The 24597-nt window shown below is 50.4% G+C and overlaps 5 protein-coding genes across 5 annotated transcripts; 2 read left to right on the top strand and 3 right to left on the bottom strand.

The window, feature by feature from the left end:
* Window positions 1–54: 54 nt before the first annotated feature.
* Window positions 55–3659, top strand: SKS1_2 (Serine/threonine protein kinase). The gene is made up of 2 exons (XM_066118500.1): window positions 55–1315; window positions 1378–3659. Exons 1-2 carry the CDS (start codon window positions 631–633, stop codon window positions 2199–2201), a joined length of 1509 nt encoding a protein of 502 aa, XP_065976020.1. The 5' UTR covers window positions 55–630; the 3' UTR covers window positions 2202–3659.
* J3458_004927 (uncharacterized protein) lies at window positions 3604–3936 on the bottom strand (the record flags this gene model as incomplete). Its single annotated transcript, XM_066118501.1, has 1 exon — window positions 3604–3936. One exon carries the CDS (start codon window positions 3934–3936, stop codon window positions 3604–3606), a length of 333 nt encoding a protein of 110 aa, XP_065976021.1.
* A 14179-nt stretch (window positions 3937–18115) lies between these two features.
* Window positions 18116–19511, top strand: GIT2_1 (glycerophosphoinositol permease). The gene is made up of 2 exons (XM_066118502.1): window positions 18116–18647; window positions 18733–19511. Exons 1-2 carry the CDS (start codon window positions 18334–18336, stop codon window positions 18833–18835), a joined length of 417 nt encoding a protein of 138 aa, XP_065976022.1. The 5' UTR covers window positions 18116–18333; the 3' UTR covers window positions 18836–19511.
* A 1644-nt stretch (window positions 19512–21155) lies between these two features.
* Window positions 21156–21471, bottom strand: PGI1_1 (glucose-6-phosphate isomerase; the record flags this gene model as incomplete). The annotated part of the gene is made up of 2 exons (XM_066118503.1): window positions 21156–21359; window positions 21445–21471. The coding sequence occupies 2 exons, from the start codon at window positions 21469–21471 to the stop codon at window positions 21156–21158; spliced, it is 231 nt and encodes a 76-aa protein (XP_065976023.1).
* Window positions 21472–22171: 700 nt separating this feature from the next.
* Window positions 22172–23481, bottom strand: J3458_004930 (uncharacterized protein; the record flags this gene model as incomplete). The annotated part of the gene is made up of 2 exons (XM_007810432.2): window positions 22992–23481; window positions 22172–22938 (listed from the first exon to the last, which is right to left on the bottom strand). The coding sequence occupies exons 1-2, from the start codon at window positions 23128–23130 to the stop codon at window positions 22172–22174; spliced, it is 906 nt and encodes a 301-aa protein (XP_007808623.2). The 5' UTR covers window positions 23131–23481.
* Between the last annotated feature and the right edge of the window lie 1116 nt (window positions 23482–24597).

A 24597-nucleotide genomic window follows, 5' to 3' on the forward strand; every position in this document is an offset into this window, starting at 1 on the left:
TGTGGGCCCACCGTGGTCTGGCGTGGATGTTGTGGATGCTCCACGCAGTCGGTACGTATCTGCTGTCCGCCCCAGGGTTGTTGAAAGAGCATGGGAGAGGCATGAGAGCTTGGAGTGGTAATGGAGGGTCCAGCATGGTCCAATGTGGTCCAGTGTGGACCAGCCTTCATCGTTATCTACCTGTTGATGCCCGCCTTAGTCTTGGTGCATACATCACTTACAAGCTTCAGCAACCTACTTCACGACTCTCCTTCAACCTCCTTCAAACCAGCCATCTTGCCACCGGATTGTCTGTTCCAAGGGCCACCTGCAACATTGATGCTTTCCTTTAATCAAGGGGACCTTTTGTACTAGTTTTTGGTCGACAGCCTCCCGTCGTCTGACCAATATATCTTGACCCGTTGATTCGGTTGTCAAGCTGACTTGATTATATTGCGGCCTTGGAAACTCATACAAGCTACACCTCCAACTACTTCGTACATATATATATATGTCCTGGGCTGGGTATAGAAAATTTTCTTTTTGTTCCCCATTGGATCCGTTGAGTTGGCACGAGACGGTTTTCTTCGCCGTCCCTCACTGGAGAACATTGATATATTGAAGGCGTCTCTGTTCTCTTGACTCCATAACATGCAGCACCATGCGCCATTCGGATATCCTACACCTCCAGCATCCCCGGCCTACGATAATTTCAAGTGCGGCAACAACCAGCAGGCCTTCTCGCAGACGACTTTCCAGTCCAGATGCATCCCGCTTGCTCCAGAGCAGAGATTAGGTAGATTCCTCGAGGGGAAGCTGCAACTGACCGAGGTTCTTGGAACTGGAGCCTATGGCGTGGTGTACTCTGCCATTGATATCAAGACTGGTGTCCGTTACGCTGTCAAGTGTCTGAGCAAATATAATGCCGATGGTACCCCCTTGGAACGGCGACAGGTTGCCTATCAACAACGAGAAATCCGACTCCATTACCTAGCTTCCGCACATCCAAATATCGTGTCGCTGCTCAAGATTGTAGACGATCCTGACTGCATCTACGTCATTTTGGAGTACTGCCCTGAGGGTGACTTGTTCCTCAACATCACCGAGCTCGGTCAGTATGTAGGCAAGGATCAGCTCTCCAAGAAGGTTTTCCTCCAAATTGTGGATGCCGTTGAGCACTGTCACAAGCTGGGTATCTTCCACAGAGACCTGAAGCCCGAGAACATTTTGGTAACGGACAATGGAAACACGGTCAAATTGGCCGACTTTGGCCTTGCCACAGCGGATGATCGCTCCGAGGACTACGGGTGTGGTTCGACCTTTTACATGAGCCCTGGTATGTCGTGCTTAGCCTTTGGTCGATATTTGACCGTACAGACCTTTCTGACCATGTCCTAGAATGCCTAAATCCATCAAGCCGAAAGCCTTACTACATGTGCGCCCCCAATGACGTCTGGTCATTAGGAGTCATCTTGGTAAACCTGACTTGTGGTCGCAACCCATGGAAACAGGCTTCCTGCCAGGATTCTACATATCGAGCCTACACTCGATCTCAGGACTTCCTCAAGACCATACTTCCCCTGACTGATGATTTGAATGACATTCTGGGTAGAATTTTCAATCCCAACCCGGAGCTGAGAATCACCTTGTCTGAGTTGCGATCTCGCATCATGGCTTGCTCCCAATTCACCGTGCCGGCTGCCCAGCCCATGTCTGTTCAGCAGCAGTCAGTCTCACCACACACTCCAGAATACGTTGCCGATGAGGACGCTATTGTCGATGACTATGAATACGACTCTCCTCCGTCGCCCGCCAACACCGCATCCGATGAGGGATCGCTCACCTCTAGCGGATCTACCATTGATGACCTGGACGACGACGACTTCGCCCGGGAGCAACATGACGTTCCCGTTGCCTTTGCACCAGCAACCTATGAAGCAGAGGATACGGGAGCCCTAGGGATGTACCAGGACCAAGGCATTCCACAAACCTTTCACGACCCGGCGACAGTACCTATTCCCATTCAGGTCCCTCAACCTGTGGTCTGTCAGCAAGCACCAGTTCCCATCCAGGCCCCAGTGCCTGTGCAAGCCCCTTGCCAGCCAAAATCCTTCTTCCCACTATGGGAAGTAGTCAGATACGTTCAACAGGTTCCCATGATGCAACACCCCGTTGCGTTCCAGCAGGTCCCTTTCATCCCATCGTTCCAGGGTTGCTATTAAGCAAGTACCACGTTCACACTATACCTTATCTGGCTCACAAGTTATACACGTAATCCACAATACGGTCACGGAAGGCATAAAACCACAAAAAGTTTGTTTTAATGACTTCCAATTCTAATATCGGATCATCAAAAATTGTTGGCGCCATACTCTTCTCGGTTGTATTTTTTTACTCTTTGCACCTCGCTACTCTGGCCTTTTTTTATACGGATTTTTTTTTCCTATTTGAATCAGCGTGGAGTTGGAACTTCATTCCAAGGATGGGGCTCGGTATTTGAAATTTGGAAATATCTCGACACACCTCTAGGTGTTTCAAAACAACATTGTCCGGGTGGCATCATTCTTATTTTCTTACACCCAATTTTTTTTCTTTGTTTCTGTGGTAGCATGTTCGCAAAGAGCAGCGATTTTCTCCCACTGTGGTACGAGGAAGGACACGGCCGCGAGATTTACGACGAAAGATATTTTTAATCACTGCCTGTTGACAGCGAAGAGTTGATGGCATTGTGGCATTCACTTGGCAGACGGATTCAGAAGCCGCTTGTCTTGGTATTTTTTTTATTTTTATTTTATATTTCACTCTGGGCACGCTACTGGGTACGATTAGGGTTGGCATAGGAGCGCAAAAGGGACCTGCTTGGGAGTTTTGAACAAATGGGGAGTTATTTGATTGCGGAAACAATATAGAGATGGATGGGCTCCGAAGCCCGCCGTACGCCTCGGAATGAAGGCGGTAGCATACATGCATAGCCATGGAAAGGGAAGCCGATGGGGGCTTGTGTTTTTTGAAGACACTTGACTAGCGCGTCCAGGAGACGAAGAAATAACAACACAAACACATGTGATGCTACAAGATTTGTTGATGCCGTCTTGTGACTGCTGTGAAGCCTCTGACCAATACAGACCGACATTGGCAAAGTTTGACTGGTATTCTTTGCTCGAGGAACCCCGGCAGCCAAACGGGGGGTTCTGACGATGTTTGGTGCCACAGAGATTCGAAGCGGATATGGAAGCTCCTCCCCTCCGTAGAAGGCGGTCGGAGTCGTCGGAGGAGCCTCTTCTTCATCTCGTGGTACGAGCCGGGCGCAAGCGCCTCATTTCGTTTCCCAGCATGGACGCCGACTAGCATCAGCAGCTGTCACATTGGGCCACCACCACCCCAAGGCTGAATCTCGGCAATCTGGGGAGGCCTAGTCCCCTTTCTGGGTACGTATTGACGAACTGGGGTTGGGGTTGTATAGCAGCGTAGGAACGCTCCTTCCTAGTCCGGATGTAAGTTCTGCAAGGAGGGAAACAAAAAAAGCTACCAGCCAAGACTTTTTCATGACGGAAGCAGAGGATGGATTTCGTGCCCATCTACTCCGTACATGGGCTAGCGCCGTCGGCATTTTTTTATTTTATTTTATTTTATTTTATTATTATTATTGCGGGATTGAAACAACGGAGCGAAAGAGGTGCAAGACGGGGTTGCACTACAGATGGCAGACGCCACAAGGTCGGACTGGGACGGGCGAAAATCCCATGTCATGTCGGTGCAACGACAACGCTGCCAAGTAGCCGTGCCGAGATTGGCCTTGGCTTCTGGAGTTCTGGACGTTGGAGCCTGCGCTGCGTCTGGCGATGGCGGCTCGAGATGCGGTTCCTCAGCCTGGCCGCTTGTGCCCTCGGCTTTTCTGCTAGACTTGCTGGCCTTGCCATGATCCCTGGAGCCAAGCATCACCGCGATCCGTCCCATCTAATCAGCAACCTACAGCATACGGGCGGTTCATCAAGCACAAGGGTGGTACGGGCCAATTTTCCCCTTCTTTCCCTGACGCACCGTCCCCGACTCGTCGACAAGGCGTGCCGCCCGTTCTGGAGTCATCTTATCAGGAACATGACTGACGACGCCGTCCGACAAGTTGGATGCGGCCGGGCTTGCATTTCTTTCCCTGCAGCCCGTCTGTACCGAGCTATTCCCTCGTGACGGGCAGGATGACAAGCCCGTCCATGACAAGACAGCATATTATGGGCGCCCGCCAGCCCGTGCATTCTTGGAACACGCACACGTTTGTCAGACTGCCAAGATGCCTTTTTTTTTCTGATTCATCGCCCGTGGGGAGCAGGGATGGGGGGAGAAAAAGGAAGGCTGTTGTGCGTCGTGACTCTCGGGGGTGGCGCTGCCCCGGCCTGCATTTTACCCATCTTCTGCTCCGTATCTTGTCCAAATAGTATGCATGTTTGTTTGCCTACGGGGCGCACGTTTTGCGGGCGTTTTCTCTTGTCATTTTTTTCTTCTTCTTTTCTGATCCCAAAAGCATATGGAAGGGATGGAGATGCGTAACCCAGGGGTCCCCTACAGAACTGCTTACGTGGAACTGCTTGCGAGAGAGAGATGATTTGTTCAACGGCACATGAATGAAATTTGCCCACGTGGTACGTGGTATTCCCTTCTTCTTCTGGGGTACTTGGGCGTTTTTGTCTGATGTCGCTCACCGCCGGATGGGAACGGGCGTGAACTTTGCATCCGTGGTATTTCCTTGCATGGAACCGCATTGCTGACAACTACGCCGGTACCCGTACGAGCGCAGTACTAGTAAAAAACATGACCGAATGGGATTCTTTCTGTACTTTGCACGTCTGCGCGTGACTTGGGACTGAATCGGAGCCGACCAACGATACGCCCACGTACGTCTTCTCCATCGTATATGTTTGACGCGGGTTGGGGCAACAAACAAACAAACGACGTACTCCGTACATACCTGCATTCTTATCAAGGCACAGCAGGTCGGCTGGGTCCGTGGGCCACATGGAGCGGCGGCTGAGGCTGCACAACTCTTCCAGACACTGCGCCGTCGTCTCTAATTCCTCCTGTCGTGCCGACACCCCCCCTTTTACCACTCTCCTCAACCAACATTGGACCAGACGGCGCAGAGAGTGCAGAGTGCAGAGTGCTCCGGACTGGGGGTATCACAGGGACGACGTGACACGGCGCCCGCAGTGACACCCGACTGGCGTCGTGTTCTGTCCGTCTCCCATCCCAGCTGAGTACCTGTACAGGTTGGCTCGAACAACGCATCAGACAAGGGGGGGCACTTGGCCTATGCCAGCAAGTGTCTTGTCGGGACATGCTTCAACGTGAGAACCGATTTACCAGCTCCTCTCGCCCGTCTGCTGCGTTCCGGCCCCGGGCCCCCTTCTCGAAAGGCACCACGCAGTCGACAACAAACGTACAATGGTTCGTCGAGACGCGCTGGAATGGACCCTAGCCGCATTGGCTGACGCTGGAATAACACCAACTGCCGGGCCCCGGCCGTCAGAGCATGTCGGCGTCCTGACAGATGCCAATGTTTCCCATCGCTCCACGCACACGGTGCCATGATGCATCATCCACAACCCCCCGGCGGGTTACGGAGGCGGCTGCCGCGCTCATGGGGACGAGTTGGAATTCCGCCGTCAGCAACAGTGTTTTGGAGAGCCCTTTCGAAGGGACGGCGACGACGACGATTATTTCCGCCGCCGCCCGCCGCCACCGCCACCGCTGCCAGAGCCCTCTCATCTTGGCTTTTGTTTGCTGCGACGCTGACACGGGAAAGCTACGTCGTGTGTATGTGTCCCACTAGATGGGTGGGATTCTTCTCACAACTTGGTTCCACTGGATCTGAATGGAAGCCGCTGCTTGCCTTCCTGGGCGGAACATCGACAAAATGCCCTTTCCAAATCCGCCAGTCCACATATTGCCAAGATGGGAGCCCTATCGCATACTCGAGGCGGTTGACATGCCAAAAGAGTGGGATCGGAATGGAGACTATCGCATCCCTCGTCCTGGGACTAGCTTGGCTCTGAATGGTTCGGGTGGAAACTCTGTCTGAAAGCCTTTGCAACATCACCAAACGAGGCCAATGGTGGCCTTGAAGGTTTCCCAAATCTCGTAAACGGATCATTTGGGAGCGGCGGGATTGGCGCCGCAACGACTGACTGTCTGTGCTTGTGTAAAAGTGGACTTGGATGGTTGGGTAGGATTCTACTCCGTACGAGTTGACTTGATATCCGGAAAGGTTGAGGCCACTTTTCTGTGTCTTCTCCAAGACGGACTAGGGAACTGCCAGATGTGACGATGTCAAGACGCGCTATTGAGCATCGGACCAACGGTGTCTTGTCAAGGGAACTCTATGCAGTGGGTTGGTTCCCTAGGTTAGTCTGACCAAGGTTGGACTTTGCCAGGAGAAATTCGTTTCTATACCGCGTTTGGGCAGGGACCCCATGACCCCATATTCCTGAGGAATGTATCCATTGCAAAGGGACACTAGGGAAACCTACCGAATTCCGTCGGCAAGCCGTCGTGAATTTTGGGAAAACTCGCGCGACGAAAACTGGGCCACCCGTCGAGACTAACTTTGCCGTCCATTCCTATCGTAGAAGACAACCAAGGAACTAGGCAACTATCAGCTCCTGCGACCAATAGCCCGTCTCCGAGTTTTAGACTGGGGGAGATCCGCCCAAAGTCAAAAAGAATAAACTCTGTATCCCTTCTCATTAGTGTGGCGACGGGGCTCGCCAACACCAGAAAAGCGTCTTTGGTGTCAGTTTACTAGATCCCGTTGCTTGGCTCCGGCTAGAACACACCCGATATTCTCCCAGGACGGCCCTATTTCTGCACAATTAGAGAAGCCGCTTAGAGGACCTATCAAGGATATTCGTGGACTTTTTACATTCCATCCCTTTTGCCCTGTTGCGAAAAAATAGACCAACGTGAGGGTCAGACGCCACCGCCTGCCCATTACGCAACGACATAGTTCCGTACAGCCCGATTCGGCAAAGTAAACCTGAACTTAAATTGGACGACGGGGTAAACTGCCAAGTTGCCGGACAGCAGCTTGAGTCATGAGGCAGCGTTAGCCATGGCCGAGAGGGTTCGTCAACTTGATGACAAACTGTGGCGTTTGACACGCGGGGTGGGAAGCCGTACATACTAGATTGAGATTGGACATGGGCCATTATTAAACGGAGCGTCCTGAGACCAACGGACGAGTTGAGCACCGACACTCAATTGCCACGGTGAACCAAGTCACCACCAATACCACGCTCCACGGGCGTTTATCCGGGGGGAAGTTGACCAAGCCGTTGAAAGGAGGTGCGTGACTGTTTTTTTTTTAAATTCTCACTGTTTTCGGCAATGAGATCTGGTGGTTACGCACGGGCGACGAGGCGCGTGACGGCTCTGTTGCACAGACTGTCATGGCGAATGACTTGGAGCCCCAGACGCCGGTAGTTGGCAAAGCAGATGGGTTACTGTGTTGGGCATGGGTGTTTTGTGTCCGGAAATGCGCTGCGTCTTGGCTTGGGTTGGAAAATTACACGGTGAGGGTGCTGACGTTGCAGCATGGTTCAGTTGGTTGAAACTCAATTGCATGTGGTGCTTGTAGGACCTCGGCGCTGCCTGTGGTGATGATTTGTGGTCGAGCTGCCCCCTTTTCGCCATCTGGACCCGGGTAGTAGTGCCTCGTGTGAGATGGAGCGTGTGGGATTCTTCAAACGGCGACCATGGCCGTTTACTAGTTTGCATTTTGCAGGTGCAGCGACTGCAAGCCTCACTCTGCCGAGTGCGTGAGAGCGGTTTGGAGGTGTGGTCTAGGGTGAAGATTGTGAGGCTGATTGCAACTTGGCTCAGTGTGACACTGCAAGTGCGCACTCGTGCTTTGAGAGGGTGTGTGTTTGGGCTGGAATAGCTAGGTGAGTGCGTTTGGTTGTCCAGCGCAAGATATGGCTGTAAAAGGAGAGAACCAGCCTGGTATTGAGTCCAAAGAGTTTTTGTGAGAGCCTAGTCAAGTGAGTATATGTAAGCAGCTTATAAGCGGAAAGTAAGTGTTCTACTTCCACAGAGTCGGAGCATAGCGTGACTAGATGTGCGTTTCTCATGTTGGTAAGTGAAGCAATAGTGTAACTGTTATGATGCTGTAGAAGAAAAGCGGATGAACACCTAGATATGGGCATTCAAAACACAACCCCCCCTTTTTTTTCAGCAACACGCTCTTACTTTGCCAGATAGGTACGAAGGGTTGGCCAGATCAAAAGTTTACAAGGGGTCAGTCGTTTGCAAACAACGCATCGCTAGTGAAGAGCCCCTTGTACTTCTCATACAAGCTTACTAGCTTTCATTTCAAGCAAAGTGCCGTGAGACCAAATATAACGATGTAGAGAGCCTGTGATGATTAAAGGCTTTGGACGTGAAATTGACAATCTTCTATGATCAATAACGGGATTTTCTCATGGTTCTCTGGTGTGGTGACTGGTTCAATATCCTGCGCATTTGGACCCAAGACTGTGTCCAGACTCCGTCCCTTGAAGACTATAGTTGGGATCGTTTCTACACCGGAATATAGGGATCATTTATAAGACTGGGTGACCTTGCAGGCAATGCTGTATAAGAAGCGTAGCGGTTCGAAAAGCGACTCCATGACTAGCACGCAATGACAACCATGCCAGTATGTTATACAGATTAGTGTTGCTAGACTTGCGTTTAGCGTTTAGATATGGCCGTTCATGGAAAAGCTGTCATTACCATACATGAAGCTGTTTGGCGACGGAGCGGCTACAATCGGTATTCACAGACGTGGACGTAGCCAAACGCACATGACAGACATTATACTTCATCAGGTATATAACATGAAGCCACCTACAAGACATGGCTCTAATATATCACGGAATTTGCCAGACAAGGTGCTAATAGACCCCTTCAAGGGGTCGCTATCAAACAGTATCTTGCTTTGACCTCGTTTGGGGCTCGTACCACGTCGCATGGAAGCTGCCAGTGACAACGTCACCAACAGGGACTAGTCAACCGGTATGAAGCAGTTAATAGCCCTTTATTCAGTCAAAGGGGGATGAATAATGAGATTACGCTACTCAATTCCTTCTTCGACTCTCTCCAAGGATCCCTATATCCTCTCAAGCAAGTTATCAGGTATGTGAAATAATGGATACAACGAGTTTGGTTTCTTGTGTTCTATGCGTTCCATCCCTTAGTTTCCCTTTCAGAAACACCTTTTGCATTCACCCTTATTAGGTCAAGGTCTGAAGCTGAGAATATAAATGCTCTTGGCGGGACACGACCTGTCGGCTTGCCCTCCCTGATCTATCAGTATTGCAGGGAATAGCATCCATTTTTGACATGACGAGATTAGCTCTGGCTGAGATAGTTACTGATACTCTCATAATGAAAACTAGCAAAGTTCCAACGCGGCTCTTTCATAGACTGCTCCGTCTGGACCGCGTCTCCCTCGGACGTGTGAATAGTAACATGCGTAACTGAGTTTGTGGGCGTCATGGACCAGGTGTATTTCTCGGAGTAGGCCTCCTCAAGGCTCAACCACAGAGTCGAGAGACTTGGTCGGCGGCAGAAGCAGAGACGTGTACAAGACGGTCTCATGTTGAAGGTTGCAACTTCAGATTTTCTCATCAAGAAGAACAACTGTGTCCCAAGGATTGCCTACCGTCTGATTCAACCGACCTCACTCGACAGGGTATCTCATGGTTAGATAAGACGTTGGTAACACAGTCTTGCCGAATCCGTCTAGCCAGAACTCGCATTGAGCAAGTCATTTTCTTGCAGCAAGCAAAGCTTGAACACGGGCCGGATCGTCGTTGTGAGACCGCCGGGGCATCTTTGAAACAGACTGGGGTTTTGGTTCCAAACCTTTGCACGGTACATGGTGACGGCTGAACCAGTCAAAACCTCGTGTTTGTTATGTGATGCCGGTATATGTGAATATTCTTTTGGGCTTGGGGATGCCAAGATAAAAAAACAGGCCAGAATCGTTGAAAGACAAAATCTTGGTGTGGACATGGAGTCCTAGGCTGACTACATGTCAAGGTAAAGGATGAGCTGTTTCGTTTGTATGTCGCGGCACATGAATGGTTCTCAGGTAGGAGGCTTAGATATCTCTAGAGCTTGCTTTGTTTTCATGGCTGTATATGAGTACTTTTGTAATTTCTGATCCGATGCGCAACTTGGCAAATCATGACAACAACCTAGATTATCGTCCCACGAAGAGCGACCAGGCTGTATCGGACAGTCTCCCGGAGGACGTTTAGGATAGCGTATAACGTGGGTTTCTTCCGGGTGTAACAATTAAGGTAGTACGGCCTAAATAGAGGCGGCAGCAGAGAACCACGCGCTGCAGGACCGACAGCATCGTGCCATAAATTAGTGATTCGCCGTTGCCGACGGTTGTTTCAGCCAGGCACCTCAAGACGCAGTCTATGAACGCAGTATGGAATTGTTTAAGGGAGAGTGAGAATAGGCCACATCGGCTATCCATTGCTCATCATCCATATTCAGATGTTCTGTACTGCATCAAAAGTATATAGACTGAATGGCTCATAATATTTTGTTCTTTTGTTCGAGTTTTGCTGCTCATCTACGAAACTAGGAACACTCGGCTCTACTGCAACCCAGGTGCTCTCTCTTGCCCCAGGGATCTGACGACAATACAATGAGATTTCAGGAAATTGCGCAACACTTGCTGGCGGAATTCTAATGAGTAAACTGCTATACGCTGTGTGGTTATGACAAAGGTATGTGATTTCCTTGCAGATGAGCGCCAGCTACCACCACATGGCGGTTTCGGCTCGATTCATGTCGATTTTCCAAATCTCACGGATCTTTCCAATGCACAAATCATTTTCCAGCTGACGCAAGGGAACCGTGGCTCGCTTACTGGGGGGCATGAGCCAAGTTCATGAAGCTGAATTATAGCGGTTGCAAGGTTTCTTTTTTTGAGCGAGAAATTACAAGGCATATATAACGTTTATTCGACATCAGGGATACCTGAGATGTAATGGGAAAGGCGTAGATTCTGAACACTCTTTCACTGATGGATTGGAACACGGACGACGGGTATTTTTGCTTCTTGATAGAATTAGATATGGTGTCCATGACGGCATCCCTGTCGGCGGCTGTAGGTCCGGGACCTCTAGTATACTTGTCAAACCTGCCACCCTGTTGTTCAAGACTTGGAAGTAAGTGTGTACAGTCAGAACATGGCAGAGTGCCTAGTTTCTCTACCTCGACCCGAAAGAGAATGTAGTTCAAGGATGGTCAACGCCGTGAATATAGTGTAGTGGTGAGCTTAGTGCGTGAAGTTGAGATTGTGTAACGTGGTTCAATGAGTTTTTTGCGACCAGACAGGATCACGGAAATATGGACGCATTGTGTAACCGGACCTGGAAACTAGACTCTGATGAACTTGGCCAGGATAGGCGAATCTAGAATTGGGCATCTTATTCGGTCGTATTCTGGGTAGCTAGTACCTACCTTGGACAAAATCACCAGGCGAGACATGTGTTCTTTCTTGACTTGATGTGTCTTGTAGTCTGGGGACATTGCCAAAATGGACACCCACTGCATTGACAAGCTTCGCTATTTCCCTGCGCTCATGGCACGACGGCGCCACCGAGTGTTCTTTTTATTCGCCTTGCCCTTGTCCGACGAGAGCTCTCTTGGCCAGGAGCGCGGTTTTGGTTGGCCATTTCTCGCGCGATACCGCCTCAAGATGCGAGGGCCACTCTTTGGCGACATAGCCTTGGCACTTCAGGTCACGGCGCAACTTGTATTCATCCACGCTGCTTGGATAGGGGTGGTATGAAACATTGGGAGAGGGCACAGCGAGGGAGAGCAAGTCGTTTATACTTTAAATGTTTGCAGGGCTGTCACTTTAGCTGCGCGCACAATTCAACCAGACATCAATGTTGTCCCCACTGTTGCCCGTTTTCTGCCCCACGTCTGCGCGTACGTGTGATTCGTTGTCTGGATAGTGTGCTCCACTTCACCTGACCCATGCTTGTAAGTTGTCCTCGACAGATTATCCATCACCATCCTCTGGCAATCATGGAAGGGGAACGGACTTCAGCTCAACCCGAACGTCACGTCTTTTTGAGAGAGGGAACTGTCGTCCTACGTTGGCTGCTCGGATACTACGACCAACGACGCTTACATGGCTGGACCAGTGCGTGCCCACCACGCTGGCCACACACACTGTCCACCTGGGTACCGCAAAAGCCAAAAACGCGATTTAGAGAGGCCATCGACGAGCTCAGGGAGCAAGACGGGTTTCCCGTACAATTCCACATTGGCATCTCAGTCCTGCGCACCCAGGATCTGCATGACAAATGCCACTTGCCTCTGTCACACGCAGATTCTAAACCATACATCATACGATCCTACCACTGGGTTGTCGAAGATGACGATTATCTTTCAACGCACGATAACCCTTTTTGCTTCGGGAGACATCGGTGTATTCCACTTTCTGACTTGGACAAGTGCTTAAAAGACCTTCTTGGAAGATGCTCTCCATTGATTCTCATCGTTCACGCCGCACGGAGGCCATCGGGAAATAACCCTCCTACAAAAACTTAATATTAACGTCAACCCCATCTTCACGATTGACACGACAAAAGCTGCTCGCTAACCACTCCAGAACGCTTCTTAAAGAGTTCAACATTCCTTTTACTGGCGAACATCTCCACGTTGCAGGCAACGACGCCCACTTTATACTCAGAGTTTTGCTCATGATTGCCGTGAGCGACATACGACGGGAGTTAAAGGAGGTTCAAGCATGGGTGCCGGTGTTTGAAGCAATTGCCCGGGCCCCATTGCCCCCAATACCGCTCAAGCGTGCGCAAAAGGCGGCGATGAAAAGAAGAGAGAAGAGGGCTGCTGCCGGGCTGGGGGGCAGTAATGTTGTGACCAGGTCTCAAAGTCGGCTTGGAGCTCATAGCTCAACTCATCTATAATAACAGCCTTTATTATTCAAGGCCGTTGGTTTTTTTCTCAAGGCCTAGATGACCAAAGGGCTCTATTTTACGAAGTCCATGAGAGCCTTGTGCAACGGGTCTCGTCATCGTAGCCCCTCGAGTACCTTTTGTATGCCTCACTATACTCACGCCATGGGAAAATTTACCCCCAACGCCACTCAAGCGTGCACAAAAGGCGGCGATGAAAAGAAGAGGCAAAGAGGGGAGTGTCGTTATAGGTGCGATGGTTGAAATACGCTGAAGCAAAGGGCAGCACCAGGCTTGTTGGCCAGCATCGCATCGCCGCTGGCAACGCACCGACGTTCAACGGATCCAAGCTGATCCCGCTGCTTTGAAAAATCCGATAGCGACCCAAGGGATACCTGGATGTAGCAATGGAACACTTTCAACCAGCATCTAAGCTACCCCACGTGGTGGTTGTCAATGTACGCCGGTAGAGAGGTCAAAGTTGAAGGATCTACACCATGTTGCGTCTTGTTCTTTTCAACCAGACCCCGATGTCAGCGAGCAAGTTGCCCTAGGGATAGGCAAAGCGGAGAGAGCTAGAGCCTGTAATTTATCCCTTTAAGGGGTCCTTCGGACGCACGTTGAATCTGTTGATTCGAGCCTTTTAAATCTGCTTGTTAAATTCGAGCCTGTTGAAGCCGCTGAATTCGAGCCTTTTAGAGCTTCATTTTTAATTTTATCCTTGGGGGGCCTCCTGCGGGAGCTCTGGCCTGTGGCCGGCTTGGTAGCATCAGCAATAAACGCGATACTATAAACACAACACCATAAACACGTTATAATCCCTATTTTTCTATTGACTGATTATTAAAAATCTATCTGAATATATGTATTTTTTTATTATCTAAAGGCTTAGGGATACCTGTATTATATATTAGATTAAAGAGGTAAAGCGGAAGCTTGCCCACGATCCGTATTCACTCACTCGGCCACCTTTTTTATCTGCTTCGGCTAATGATTTACTGTCACACGTTTAAACGAGCGCTACGATCCCGGGACCTAGGACAAGGGCTCTCTCATCGACCTCTTGTACAAATAGAGCTCTTTGGTAATCTAGGCCTTGAAGGAAAGCCAAGGACCTTTAATACCAAGACTCAAGGTTATTAGATGAATGGAGTCACTACTCCAAGCCCTCATCGAGCCCCCGTCACATTTACGACCTCGGTAAAGAGTGGCTTATAGGCGCTTTTGGTCGCTTGACCAAAGCAAGGCACGTAACCGTCGTCATTACCGACGGGTCCTCCGGCCACATTAATATAAAGTACAATGCGTAGGCTGGTTAGAACCCGGCCCATCAGCGGATCCGGCCCATCACCTTGAAATCCCCTACTCGTTTATAGCCAATAAGCGCAGTTGTCCGCATTTTCGTCCCTATACATACGTATGCTCATCCCACCGCATAATGCGCATAAATTGCGTCAAAGCCACGCGTCCCTTACATCAAGGGCGATGGCCATCCTCTCCGTTGTAGCCTAATCAAGGGCCTGCATTTGTACAAATTCCTCGTATTGGCGTCCAGCTGAGGTGCCTGCTACCGTGTGATGGAAATAAAGCCCAGGACACCTGGGTAGAGCCCCTGGGTTCGCATTAAGCAAATTCTCGGCGGACCGCGAAACTAATGACGGAAGATTGGCCGTTGTCCTCGCTTCCTAAATATCTAGACATTGTCAATGCTCCGGCCTGTGCCTTGTTTTGCCGCAGAGGGGACTGTGGGCTCGTGATGAACTGGCTCGTAACGCGCTGTTTATTCTGCTAGCCACATGGCATCGAACCATTCCTTTGTGTTTTATCGCTCTACCTGTTCTCGAGTCAGATGCTCCCGCTGGCTGGCCTGATTTTTGTGGGGGGAGGGGCGAATCTGTAAAGAATTTTACTTAGATTGCATCTTTATGCATATACTTGTGCCTATTTTGGCCGACTATCCACTACTCTATATTCTTTCTGGTGTTTTCTTTCTAGGTTTCTTTCTACATATAAGTAGAGGAAATTCCACCAACTAGGTGTACAACTCACAGTTGAATTTCACCCTCTCTCATAACCATACAAATTTCACAAAGGCACTATTTTACCAAGATATCGCCATGAAGTTCTTAGCTACTACTGTTACTTTGTCCGGACTTGCTGCGGCTGTTCCGCAAGCGTCACTGTTGGTTGACGGACCTTGTGCAGAGGTTAACAACGTTTGTGTAAGTAGCTCCTAGTGCACGCTTGGGCTAACAGTAAACTAAACTGTAGAGACATAGACTGAAAAAGACATGTTGGAGAACGATCTGGTCAAGGGCAATGATGTCTCTTGTTACCTTTACCAAGGCGGGGTAAGAAGAGTATACAAGTCACATAAGAATATACTACAAGCGTACTAATATTCCCATCTTAATAGGAGGAAGATGACTACTTACTCTGCCAGGTTAATAAGGTAAGCAAGGTTTTTACTACTCATCATTACAATACTAGCTTTCCTAACTTGGTGTACAGGGCAACAAAGTACGACCTCTTTTGAAGACTCATTCTTTACCGACTGATACTTAGTATATTCTAGGGGATAGACCAGGCTTCAGAGATCTGTAACAAACTGGGTGGTGTAAGTACCCCAGCCGCAATTCCCTGGAAAAACAGGCACAAGACTTGGACTAATACGGCGCGACGCCTCGCAGTGCATTAATTGCGCGTGGGAATTCTCCGAAAGGATTGGGAAGAGAATTGGTGGCCGAGTCGTTAGTAGCCCCCTAGCAAGGCAGCCTGGGATACCTGTTGACGCCGCGTCTTAGGCCGACTTCGTCTGTAACCCTAAACCCGAAGCAAAAAACACTGTAAGTAAATAGTTGAAACACCCACGACCTGGGCCCTTTTATATGTCTAGCCATACTAACGCCATGGGGGAATCTAGGCTGCAGCCCGCGAGGTATTCCTTGAACAAATTAATCGGATTGTGAACGAGGTGTGCGAGAGCAAGGGGCAAGAAAAGCTTACTTGCGAGCACTACAAGTTCGACTGCATCAATGAGCTGTCCAAGGATGGACCCATTATTCCAGACATGATGGAGCGGTGCATGGTGAGAAAGTCGGAATAGCCGCGCACCATGTACGGCGTGCTGGACGGAGCGCGATTCCGCCTCGACTTATTGTGCTGGCTTTACTTCGTCGACGTTGCCGCGTAGCAACTACATTTTCCCGAGCCCGAGACAAGCCTTGAGCTTACTCGAGCCATTTTTATACATAGACAAATAAATATGCGTGCCGAATAACCTTGGTCCGGACATTGTGTTACAAACCCGCAGGCGGCCAATAGTTCAAGTGGCTGCGCATTAAACCCGTTGGCTAGACGGAATAATCTACACTAGTCAGAATACTAGGGTGAATGATATCCGTACTCTGCCACGTCACCAGAGGTTAGAAAACTTTCGGAGCAGATGGTGAACTTGTTCCCATAGTTTCCTCCGGATCACTTGTGGAAACCTGGATTTGTTTCTATAAAGTACAGTGGTAAGACAGCTGCTAGTAATACCGACTACCTTGCTTATGGCGGCACTATGGATATGTCGACGCCAACTCACAGCACCATAGATATATCGATGCCAACTCGGCGTTTTTTAACCCCGGCTAGACATACTTTCCGTTAAATCACCGGAATTTGGCCAATAAAAATCCGTTAGGGAGGATGTTCAATGGGGTGCATTCCTCCTGTGCACAACATGATTAGCAGAGCCTCTACAACTGCGTCGTGTTGACCTGGCGTGCTAATGGGAAAAATATGTACTTGCTCTTACTCAGACCGTGCCCTCCTTTGCATACCATATGTTCCAGAGCGTCTTTGCACATTTCCTAACACAAATACGGGGCCAGCCTGATCTGGATGGTCGAGATGGTTATTTTCTTACGTGCGGCAATGAATGTATGCGTACAGGGTGACAAGGAGCATCACACGTCCATGCCGCATGTCGTAGCCACTAGAAGGAGAAATAGTCGGGTATTGGAGGAGGAACGGTAGCTTGCGCCTCTGCAGTGGATTTAGGCAGCGATGGGACGGTGATGCAAGGACCTCTCGACGCTGGACTGAGCTAGCTTCGCTAGTAATAGGTATATCTGTGGCTAAATTGTTTTAATGTTTCTTCACGAATAGATGTGGCCAAAGGATATGATAGTCCTTGCAAGCGTTGGAGTGCTTGGACGGGATGCTAGACCCATTCGTTGGAGACTCCGGAGTGGGAGGAATGTCAGAGGTCGTGATCCCGGGGGGGGGGGGGGGGGGGGGGGGGGGGGGCATTTTTGCCACTAAGACGTCCTCTGGTTCTCGACACGTATATCATCTGCATATTGCCTGCGCAGAAGCGGGTATAGTAAGAGCAGGCAAACAAGAGATATTCGAATCCAACTATCGCGACCGCGCTAGCCCTCTATGCGGCCTGCGGCGTTGAGCAAAATATATCTGATAGGCAGTGTCTACATGCTTTATTAGACAGAATTGAAGGTCTTGTCTGAGTCATAGGGTGTGACGCCGTGGCGCGCATGTCGTTCAGGATTTATTGGAGATATCAAGTTATACCAACATCCCAACACTACATTAACGCTAAAGAAGAAACAGTCAGCCCTCTGATTACTCTCTTCCATCCGAAATGGAGAATCAACTTGCGCCTATTTCTTCAAATAGTACTTCTAAAAGTATTGTCTAAAAGTATACTCTGACGCTGCTCTCGGGGCACAATAAACCGTTGTATCAATACTTTTTGTGCCATGTGGCGACATGGACAGACGGGCATGGAAATCATACCGACACTCAGAATCCGGCCACCTATTGGTCCATCCAGCTAAACCTGACAAAGATAGGAAATGCGCACTACCTTGTCGCGCGCTGCTGCATTTTAAAAGGGTGATCGGGGTGTTCACACTGTGATGTGATACCATCTGCCGTGTCGCATTCCGTCAAAGATTCATTGCATCGACGAAGCCGTAATGAGAACCAAAAAAGAAACGACCTGCTGTCCAGCCCGCAGAGTATGCATTCTGGGCCCCGCCTTCTCGTTCGCCGTTTCTCGTTGCGGCCGCTCCTTCCTTTTTGCGAAACCCCAGCCGAGGGCCCGCTTCTCCATATTCTCCTCTCTTCACCTCCCCGTATTGCGGTGCGATTCAAGAGATTGACGAACACAGCACTCCGGTCATCCAAGTCTGCACGCGGAGCTCATGGTGGATAGCACAAGGGTCCAGTGGTTTGGGGAGACTCGTCCTGGAGTCGACTTGACGCCACCGCGGCTCCGACCGCCCTGCGCCGGTCAGGGGCCTCGACGCCATCATCAGCTATTAACAAAGAGTAACCCCAGTGTCCAACAACATGCGGCATCATGAATGACACAAATCGACAAACGGCGAGTTGGTACTCCGAATTTTCACTTATATGCAGTTACAACAACAATGTCTCTGGGGCGACAAGGGTGCCAGGGTCTTGTAGTGGCCTCTTTCGATTGCGACAGTCACCTCACCACAGCAAATCCACCATGTCGAATCTCAACGGGGAGAAGATTGAGGACAGCAGAGGCCAAGAGAATGGCCAAAAGCCTGCTATTAGGACAGCTCTTGAGCGCAAATCCTTCTTCCAGGCCGCTCTGCCTGTTTTGCTTGCGGCGCAGGACTGTTCTCTGACGGCTGCATTAATAACGTATGCATCGCTGAAGGAGCAGTAATTGCTGCGCCTTGCAAAGCAGAAGACCGAATCGGGATTGCTAATATCGGAGATCCTATAGGTCATTGGGTCAGTCAACACTGTGTGCTCAAGCTCCAGTACAAGACCGTCTACACCCCGTCCCGGGCGGATTTTCCCAGCTCTGCTGGGACTGCTGTGAATAATCAGGCCAGAGTTGTAATCTCTCGATGCAGCAGTGGAGCCGAGCAAGATGAACTCCGTATGAACCTACTCCGTACTCTGCTATCGTGACTTGACGGACATGTGAGGCTGTCATTCAAGATTCGCTAACTTGTTCTATTTCACCGTGGTTTTGTGACCTTCACAAGAGCCCCAGACTAAAAGTTATATCTTCGGACATTGTCGCCGTATCTGGCCGTCATTAGCTCCCCTGGTGCTTATACTTGGCTTATGAATGCTGAGAAGTACATGGCATAAGCATATTAGCTTGACCCCAGTACAAGCAAAGAACGGCACCAGAATCAGCAAATATGTACCAATATGTCGCCTCCAGCGCCAGACACCCCAAATCCACACACAGCCCCTTCATAACCGACATTGTTTCACGGCATGCTTTTTTCTGCACATAATATACCAATCCAAGGAAGTCGACACTGCGCGATATATAATGTCGCATCACTAGTTATCCCAGCACTTAAGGCCCCAAGTCGAAAGTATCTCCAGCCATCCAGAGAACCCACCCCCGAACCCCGTCCTTTTCCCGAGAATAGAAACGCAAATTTCCATTTCCTCGCAAGACAAGAGTCTACCCAGCCATATATCACGCACTAATATCACGGGCCGTGGCGGGAGACAAGGTTACGCCGTCGTAGCGCCGTATGCATGGGTCGGGAGATGTCGGCCGGAGTGCATGAGTTCGATGTACCACTGAGCCTAGGTATTAATTTAAATGGGGGTTGAAATGGGTTGCATGTGCGCATGAGGAATCGGTGTATTGGATGTGAATTGGTGAGTGGTGTTGACTGTTAGATGGCTGGGATGACAGCAGCTGCTCTTTTTGAACTGACGATGTGATGTGTTGAGTGTATATTGTATCAGGTAAGGTTCCGTAACAGTAAGCAGGAGGATCCTTTGTGTTCAAAACAAAACATTTAGTAGGATCTTGTTTCCAAAGGGGGTACGCCCAGTGTAGACTATTGTCAAGACTGTGTCCGTCGTTGCGTCGCCCTACCTAAACTACTTTTCTCGATTTCTGTGTGTTTGGAAAAGGCCACGTTAAGATGAGGTTGATGAAGATATCAATCTTAGATACAAGCACAATACCAGAGTTTGCTGGTTTCTCGAGCCAGGGACCTACTCATCGTTGACAATTCACCATCTTCATGGAAAAGTAACACTAGCCATTACATAAACTCGCGTCTTCACGCAATTTTATTCCAGTCATGGCCATTTGGAAAGCCATGAATGTCCACATGCAACGTCATCATACGCACAGAGTGGAAATGACCCAGATACTTGCCCTGCTTACAGTGTTTGAGTGTGACAAGGGCTCATTAGAGGGCTTAAAGCAAAAGGGCCCAATTCAATGATAATCTTGTAGGATGTCAAAGGTCCTTGGTTTTCCCAAGCAGTAAGGCGAGGGGGGACCATCTTATATACATGAAAGGAACGGCCGGTGCCTAGTGTGCTCCATAGTTCTCGTGATCTCCTTGTGTAACAAAGGGCTTCTGATCCTTGCTTGACCCAATCCGTGTGACATTGAGTCTTGATGTCTTGAGCACGAACGACAGACAGACATGATGGTTGCTGGCCTTCACAAGAAATCCGCGTGGTCTCATGAACTTCCTCGTCACAATGCCAGTATCTCCACCGACACGCCAACAGTTACCATAGACTACCGTACCATATACCAATGAGCAGATTAATACACTCAGACCCATTATATTCCGTCCGCATACTAGCAGAAGCAATATCTCAATGTGGTAACGAGGATATCAATGCACGAGCCAGGTCTCCGCTCTAATAACATTTAGTATGCCAAAGCAGACAACTATATCAGAATGTGGACCAAATCATCTAGACACTGCATCCAGTCCCTGCATACGCACACGTTCCGAGGTGGGAGTGGTACGATGGAGCGCCTAAATAGGATACCTGAGTATACTCACACGGCGTCTCCATTTATGACATTAACGAGAAAAGGGACGGGCGTGGCTTTCTAGATTGAGGAGGAGACGCAGGTATGCTTGGTACGGGAATGCCAAACGCCGTTCCTCAAGGGTGTACCCTTTGGCCCTTGAACTGCTAATTCTGCCCCAAAATATCATTCATGGGTTGCGACATTGTACGTTGCGACATTGTACGTCGCCAGGAACACCTGGCTACTCCTTTCACGTGGTTAGTTTCTCGCCGCAGATGTGCTTGAACCATATTTTATTGCCTTGGTTAGTCACAATCATTTTAGTTGTCCCCGTTCACATTACGTCCATCCGTCAAAATCAAAATAATTAGTACACCCTGGGCTTAAATCTTGGAGTACTTCTTGAAGGCTCCAATAGGACCACCGGTGGAACTGTCGTGTCCCCCACCATTGCCAGCCTCATCAAGTTCCTTCAAGATCTTCTCGGCCAACACCTTGCCCAGCTCGACACCCCACTGATCAAAGCTGTTGACGTCCCAGATGGCATCTTCGGTGAAAGCAAGGTGCTCGTAGTTCTGCCTTGGTTTCTTGATTCATAAAAGTTTGATGCCGTCATGATCCAAGTAGTCAAGCATCATGCTTGCGAGCATTTTGCGCCTAAAGCAAGCGCACCTGTTTTCCGGCCGGCGGTGCTGCCATTCCCCACGGTACGGGCCAATTTTCTGGATTCAAGCGCATGGGTGGACCACGGTGGCATTCGGGAACCAAGTAAGAACAGCGCAAGTAAATTTAGAATGTCAAGTTAGATGCGCATGAGATATGCAATCCTAGTACAAAGAGACCGCAGCCGCGGGCGCATCCAGAGGCGCTTTCAGCAAACGCCGACAAAGGTCCAGATATCCAAAACCCGGAAACACTACCCGCCACCATGCGACATTCGACCAACCATCTCGCACACGCCCATCCCAAAGGGGAAGTCGGGAGCGTGGGGGGGGGGGGCGCGGAAGATGCCCGAGCTTTGTTGATTGCACGCAAAGCCAACATTCGAATTGAGATTGAGAACATGGCTCGTGGGTTAAACTCTAAAGCATATTGGATAGAAACGACTACCACGCCGAGTGAAAAAGCCATTGTTAACGTCACTGGTGACTAGACATTGAGGCGGGGAGGTGGCTACCCTGGAGCTAAGCGGGCGACTTGCTACAATTTGGTCTTGATGCAACCATGAATAATAGCACGGGGCAAGGTGTGGCGACGAGACTTGTAATAAACCCTTCTCAAGGAAATATACTACACATCTATCCGTACATCGAGCTCTATAAGTGGAACCACGCACAGAAACCCAGCACTAGGCATTCCACGTCACAAGGCCGTCGGAAGCCCTTGCTAGAAAGACTTCCTATTGATCCAAAGGAACCTCGTATCCCAGCGGCACAGCCAGCGTATACACAACCCTCCCGACATTAAACACCCTACACACCAGCCCGAGAGCAAAAAGAATCGCCAGCAGCCACACCAGCACCCGAAACGCCACATTCTTCATCTGGTTGCGGTTGCGCCGACGCGTCCGGCAGACAAAGTCCGAGCCGTCATTGACATTTGGAAAGGCGACGCATTCCGGGACCGGCTCCCCCAGAAACTTGCACAGCGGGCCCCAGCCGTCCGTGATTTTGTACTCGAGCAGCCGCTCCGCCGGCACGAGGCTGCGGACCTCTTGGTAGTGACGCCGGAAGATGTCCTTTCCCCGGTTGGGAAAGTCCCCCTCGAAGAAGGTGTCAAAGAACTTGTTCAGCATGGGGTAGTACATGCCGGCCGCCCAGTCAACGTACGAGAGGTACCTGAGCTCGGGGTCGGTAACGCGCCGGTACACCGTCTTGAGGGTCGAGGCGTGCCACGAGTCGACGTCGCGGTTGGTCAGGACGACCTTGGCCTCGGAATACGCCGCGATGAGCTCCTTGGCAAACGCGACGGCTGGCCAGTCGCAGACGGCCTGGCAGTTCCCGAGGAGCTTGTCCCAGTCGCGGCGGGCAAAGGGCTTGCCGGCGCCGTCGTACTTGGCGCAGAGGGCGTCCATCCAGAGCAGTGCGTCGGGGGGGTTCTCAACGGAGCAGTTCATCATGTGGTACGTGTCGACGTAGCCGAGCTGCTTCATGGCCGCGCGGAGAGCTGCCTTTTTGTCAGTGGTCGGCGAGCACACGACGGTTTGATGGGCGGCTTACATGCGGTGCCGGTGCGTCCCAGTCCCAGGATGAGGACCTTCATGGGGACGGTGCGGACGCATTTGCTCCGGTTGATGTCGGTGTCGTGGGTGAAGATGTCGGTGAAGGGCTTGGGCTTGTATTTGGAAGAATATTCCATTTTTTTTCTTTTTGTATTTGCAAGTCTTTTTGTGTAGTAGGACTGGAGGGTTTCATCCAGTGGGGGATGGTCTAGGAAAAAGGAGCGTTTTGTGAGATTCGAGAAGGAGCAGAGAATAATGACAAGTGAGGGATGGCAAGGGACACACTATGCTCTTGAAACTGAAAGAAATAGAATCATTTGATCGACGTTGTGTCGACTACGGAATGAAGATGGAGATTTCCTGAAGCCGGATCAAAAGTGGCGTCGTCGTCATGGTCAGTGTCGACGCGCCGATATTCCGTGACCCAAGAAATGCCAAGACGTACAACCGCCGACGACCCGGATCATCATGATGTAAAACAAGGAGAGAGATGGATTAGATAGTCGTAAGCGGCAGGTACAGTTTGATACCCTCGTCTCCCCGGCGGGACGGATTAGATGGTGGGAATATTGAAGGCGTGCAGCTATCATTCTCGCCAGACGGCAGGATGCCAGGGCGTGTTTTTGCCTTTATTTTGCGTCATGAGGGCTAATTTTAGACGGGCCCCAAGTTTCTCAGCAACTATAACTCGGCAAGGACGCAATGTCGGAGGACTCGTCATCACTCGGCCGCGAGAACTGATGCTTGGGTTGCAAGTGTTGTCTCTCCGCCACGGAGACATGCCCGCCGGGGCATCACACGCCCCTCCCCGAATGGATCAACCCGGTAGGCTTGTCGCCGATAACGATGCCAAGTGCTGTCTGGTGCCTCGAGGCGTCAATTGCTTGCCCTTGGGGCTCTCAGGGGCTGTGAAGCGCAAGTACAGCACAGTGACTTGTTGGTGACATTGATGATTGCTGGGTGCAATGACAATCAGCCTTGGCGGCTGTCTTGGCAAATCAAAAACTATGCTAAAAGAACGGATAAACGGCTCAGCAGTTTCGGCGGCTCGATTTGGATAGAGAGCGCAAGGAGGCCTGATGACGCGGCTTCTGAGCTTCTGAGCCTTCATCGGCTGGCACTGTGGAGGTTGAACGGCAGAGTCCAGCTGAGCGGGGCTTGAGGTGTTTGCTGGTGATGGGGTTAGGGTTAGAGTCTGGCGAGTTGACGTGTGATGCCTCGCAGCCCAAGATGTCACCCTGACACATGCTGGCAGTTCAGTTGATGCTCAGCCCTAATCCCCCGTCTTTGGCCAACTCGCCTTCTCTTTTGCCACGACGGTGCACCTTGTGTCCAGTCCCGTCCGTCGTTATTGCCGGCGCTTGCAAGGGCGGCTGTATCCCCACCACGCACAAAGTATTCAGTGCTCCGCCACCCAAACAAGCGCCGGGTTGTGGGCGGCCGAGCCCACCGTGACGCGTGTTTCGCCGTTCACCATGTAAATCTGATCTTGTCACGATTCATCATCAATTTTTCACCAAGTCTAGCCGCATCTTAAATCAATTGCATGGTAGTCCATCAACTCCTATTCCATGCATGTTCGATATTGCCTCGGCTCAACCCTC

The sequence above is a fragment of the Metarhizium acridum genome (genome assembly GCF_019434415.1).
Source record: "Metarhizium acridum strain ARSEF 324 chromosome Unknown scaffold_31, whole genome shotgun sequence".
In the NCBI taxonomy this organism is placed as follows: Eukaryota; Fungi; Ascomycota; class Sordariomycetes; order Hypocreales; family Clavicipitaceae; genus Metarhizium; species Metarhizium acridum.

Coding starts and splice junctions, on each gene's coding strand:
- SKS1_2 (XM_066118500.1), top strand. CDS start 631: ATGCAGCACCATGCGCCATTCGGATATCCTACACCTCCAGCATCCCCG. Junction 1,316..1,377: donor GACCTTTTACATGAGCCCTG/GTATGTCGTGCT, acceptor ACCATGTCCTAG/AATGCCTAAATCCATCAAGC.
- GIT2_1 (XM_066118502.1), top strand. CDS start 18,334: ATGAATGACACAAATCGACAAACGGCGAGTTGGTACTCCGAATTTTCA. Junction 18,648..18,732: donor CTGACGGCTGCATTAATAAC/GTATGCATCGCT, acceptor GAGATCCTATAG/GTCATTGGGTCAGTCAACAC.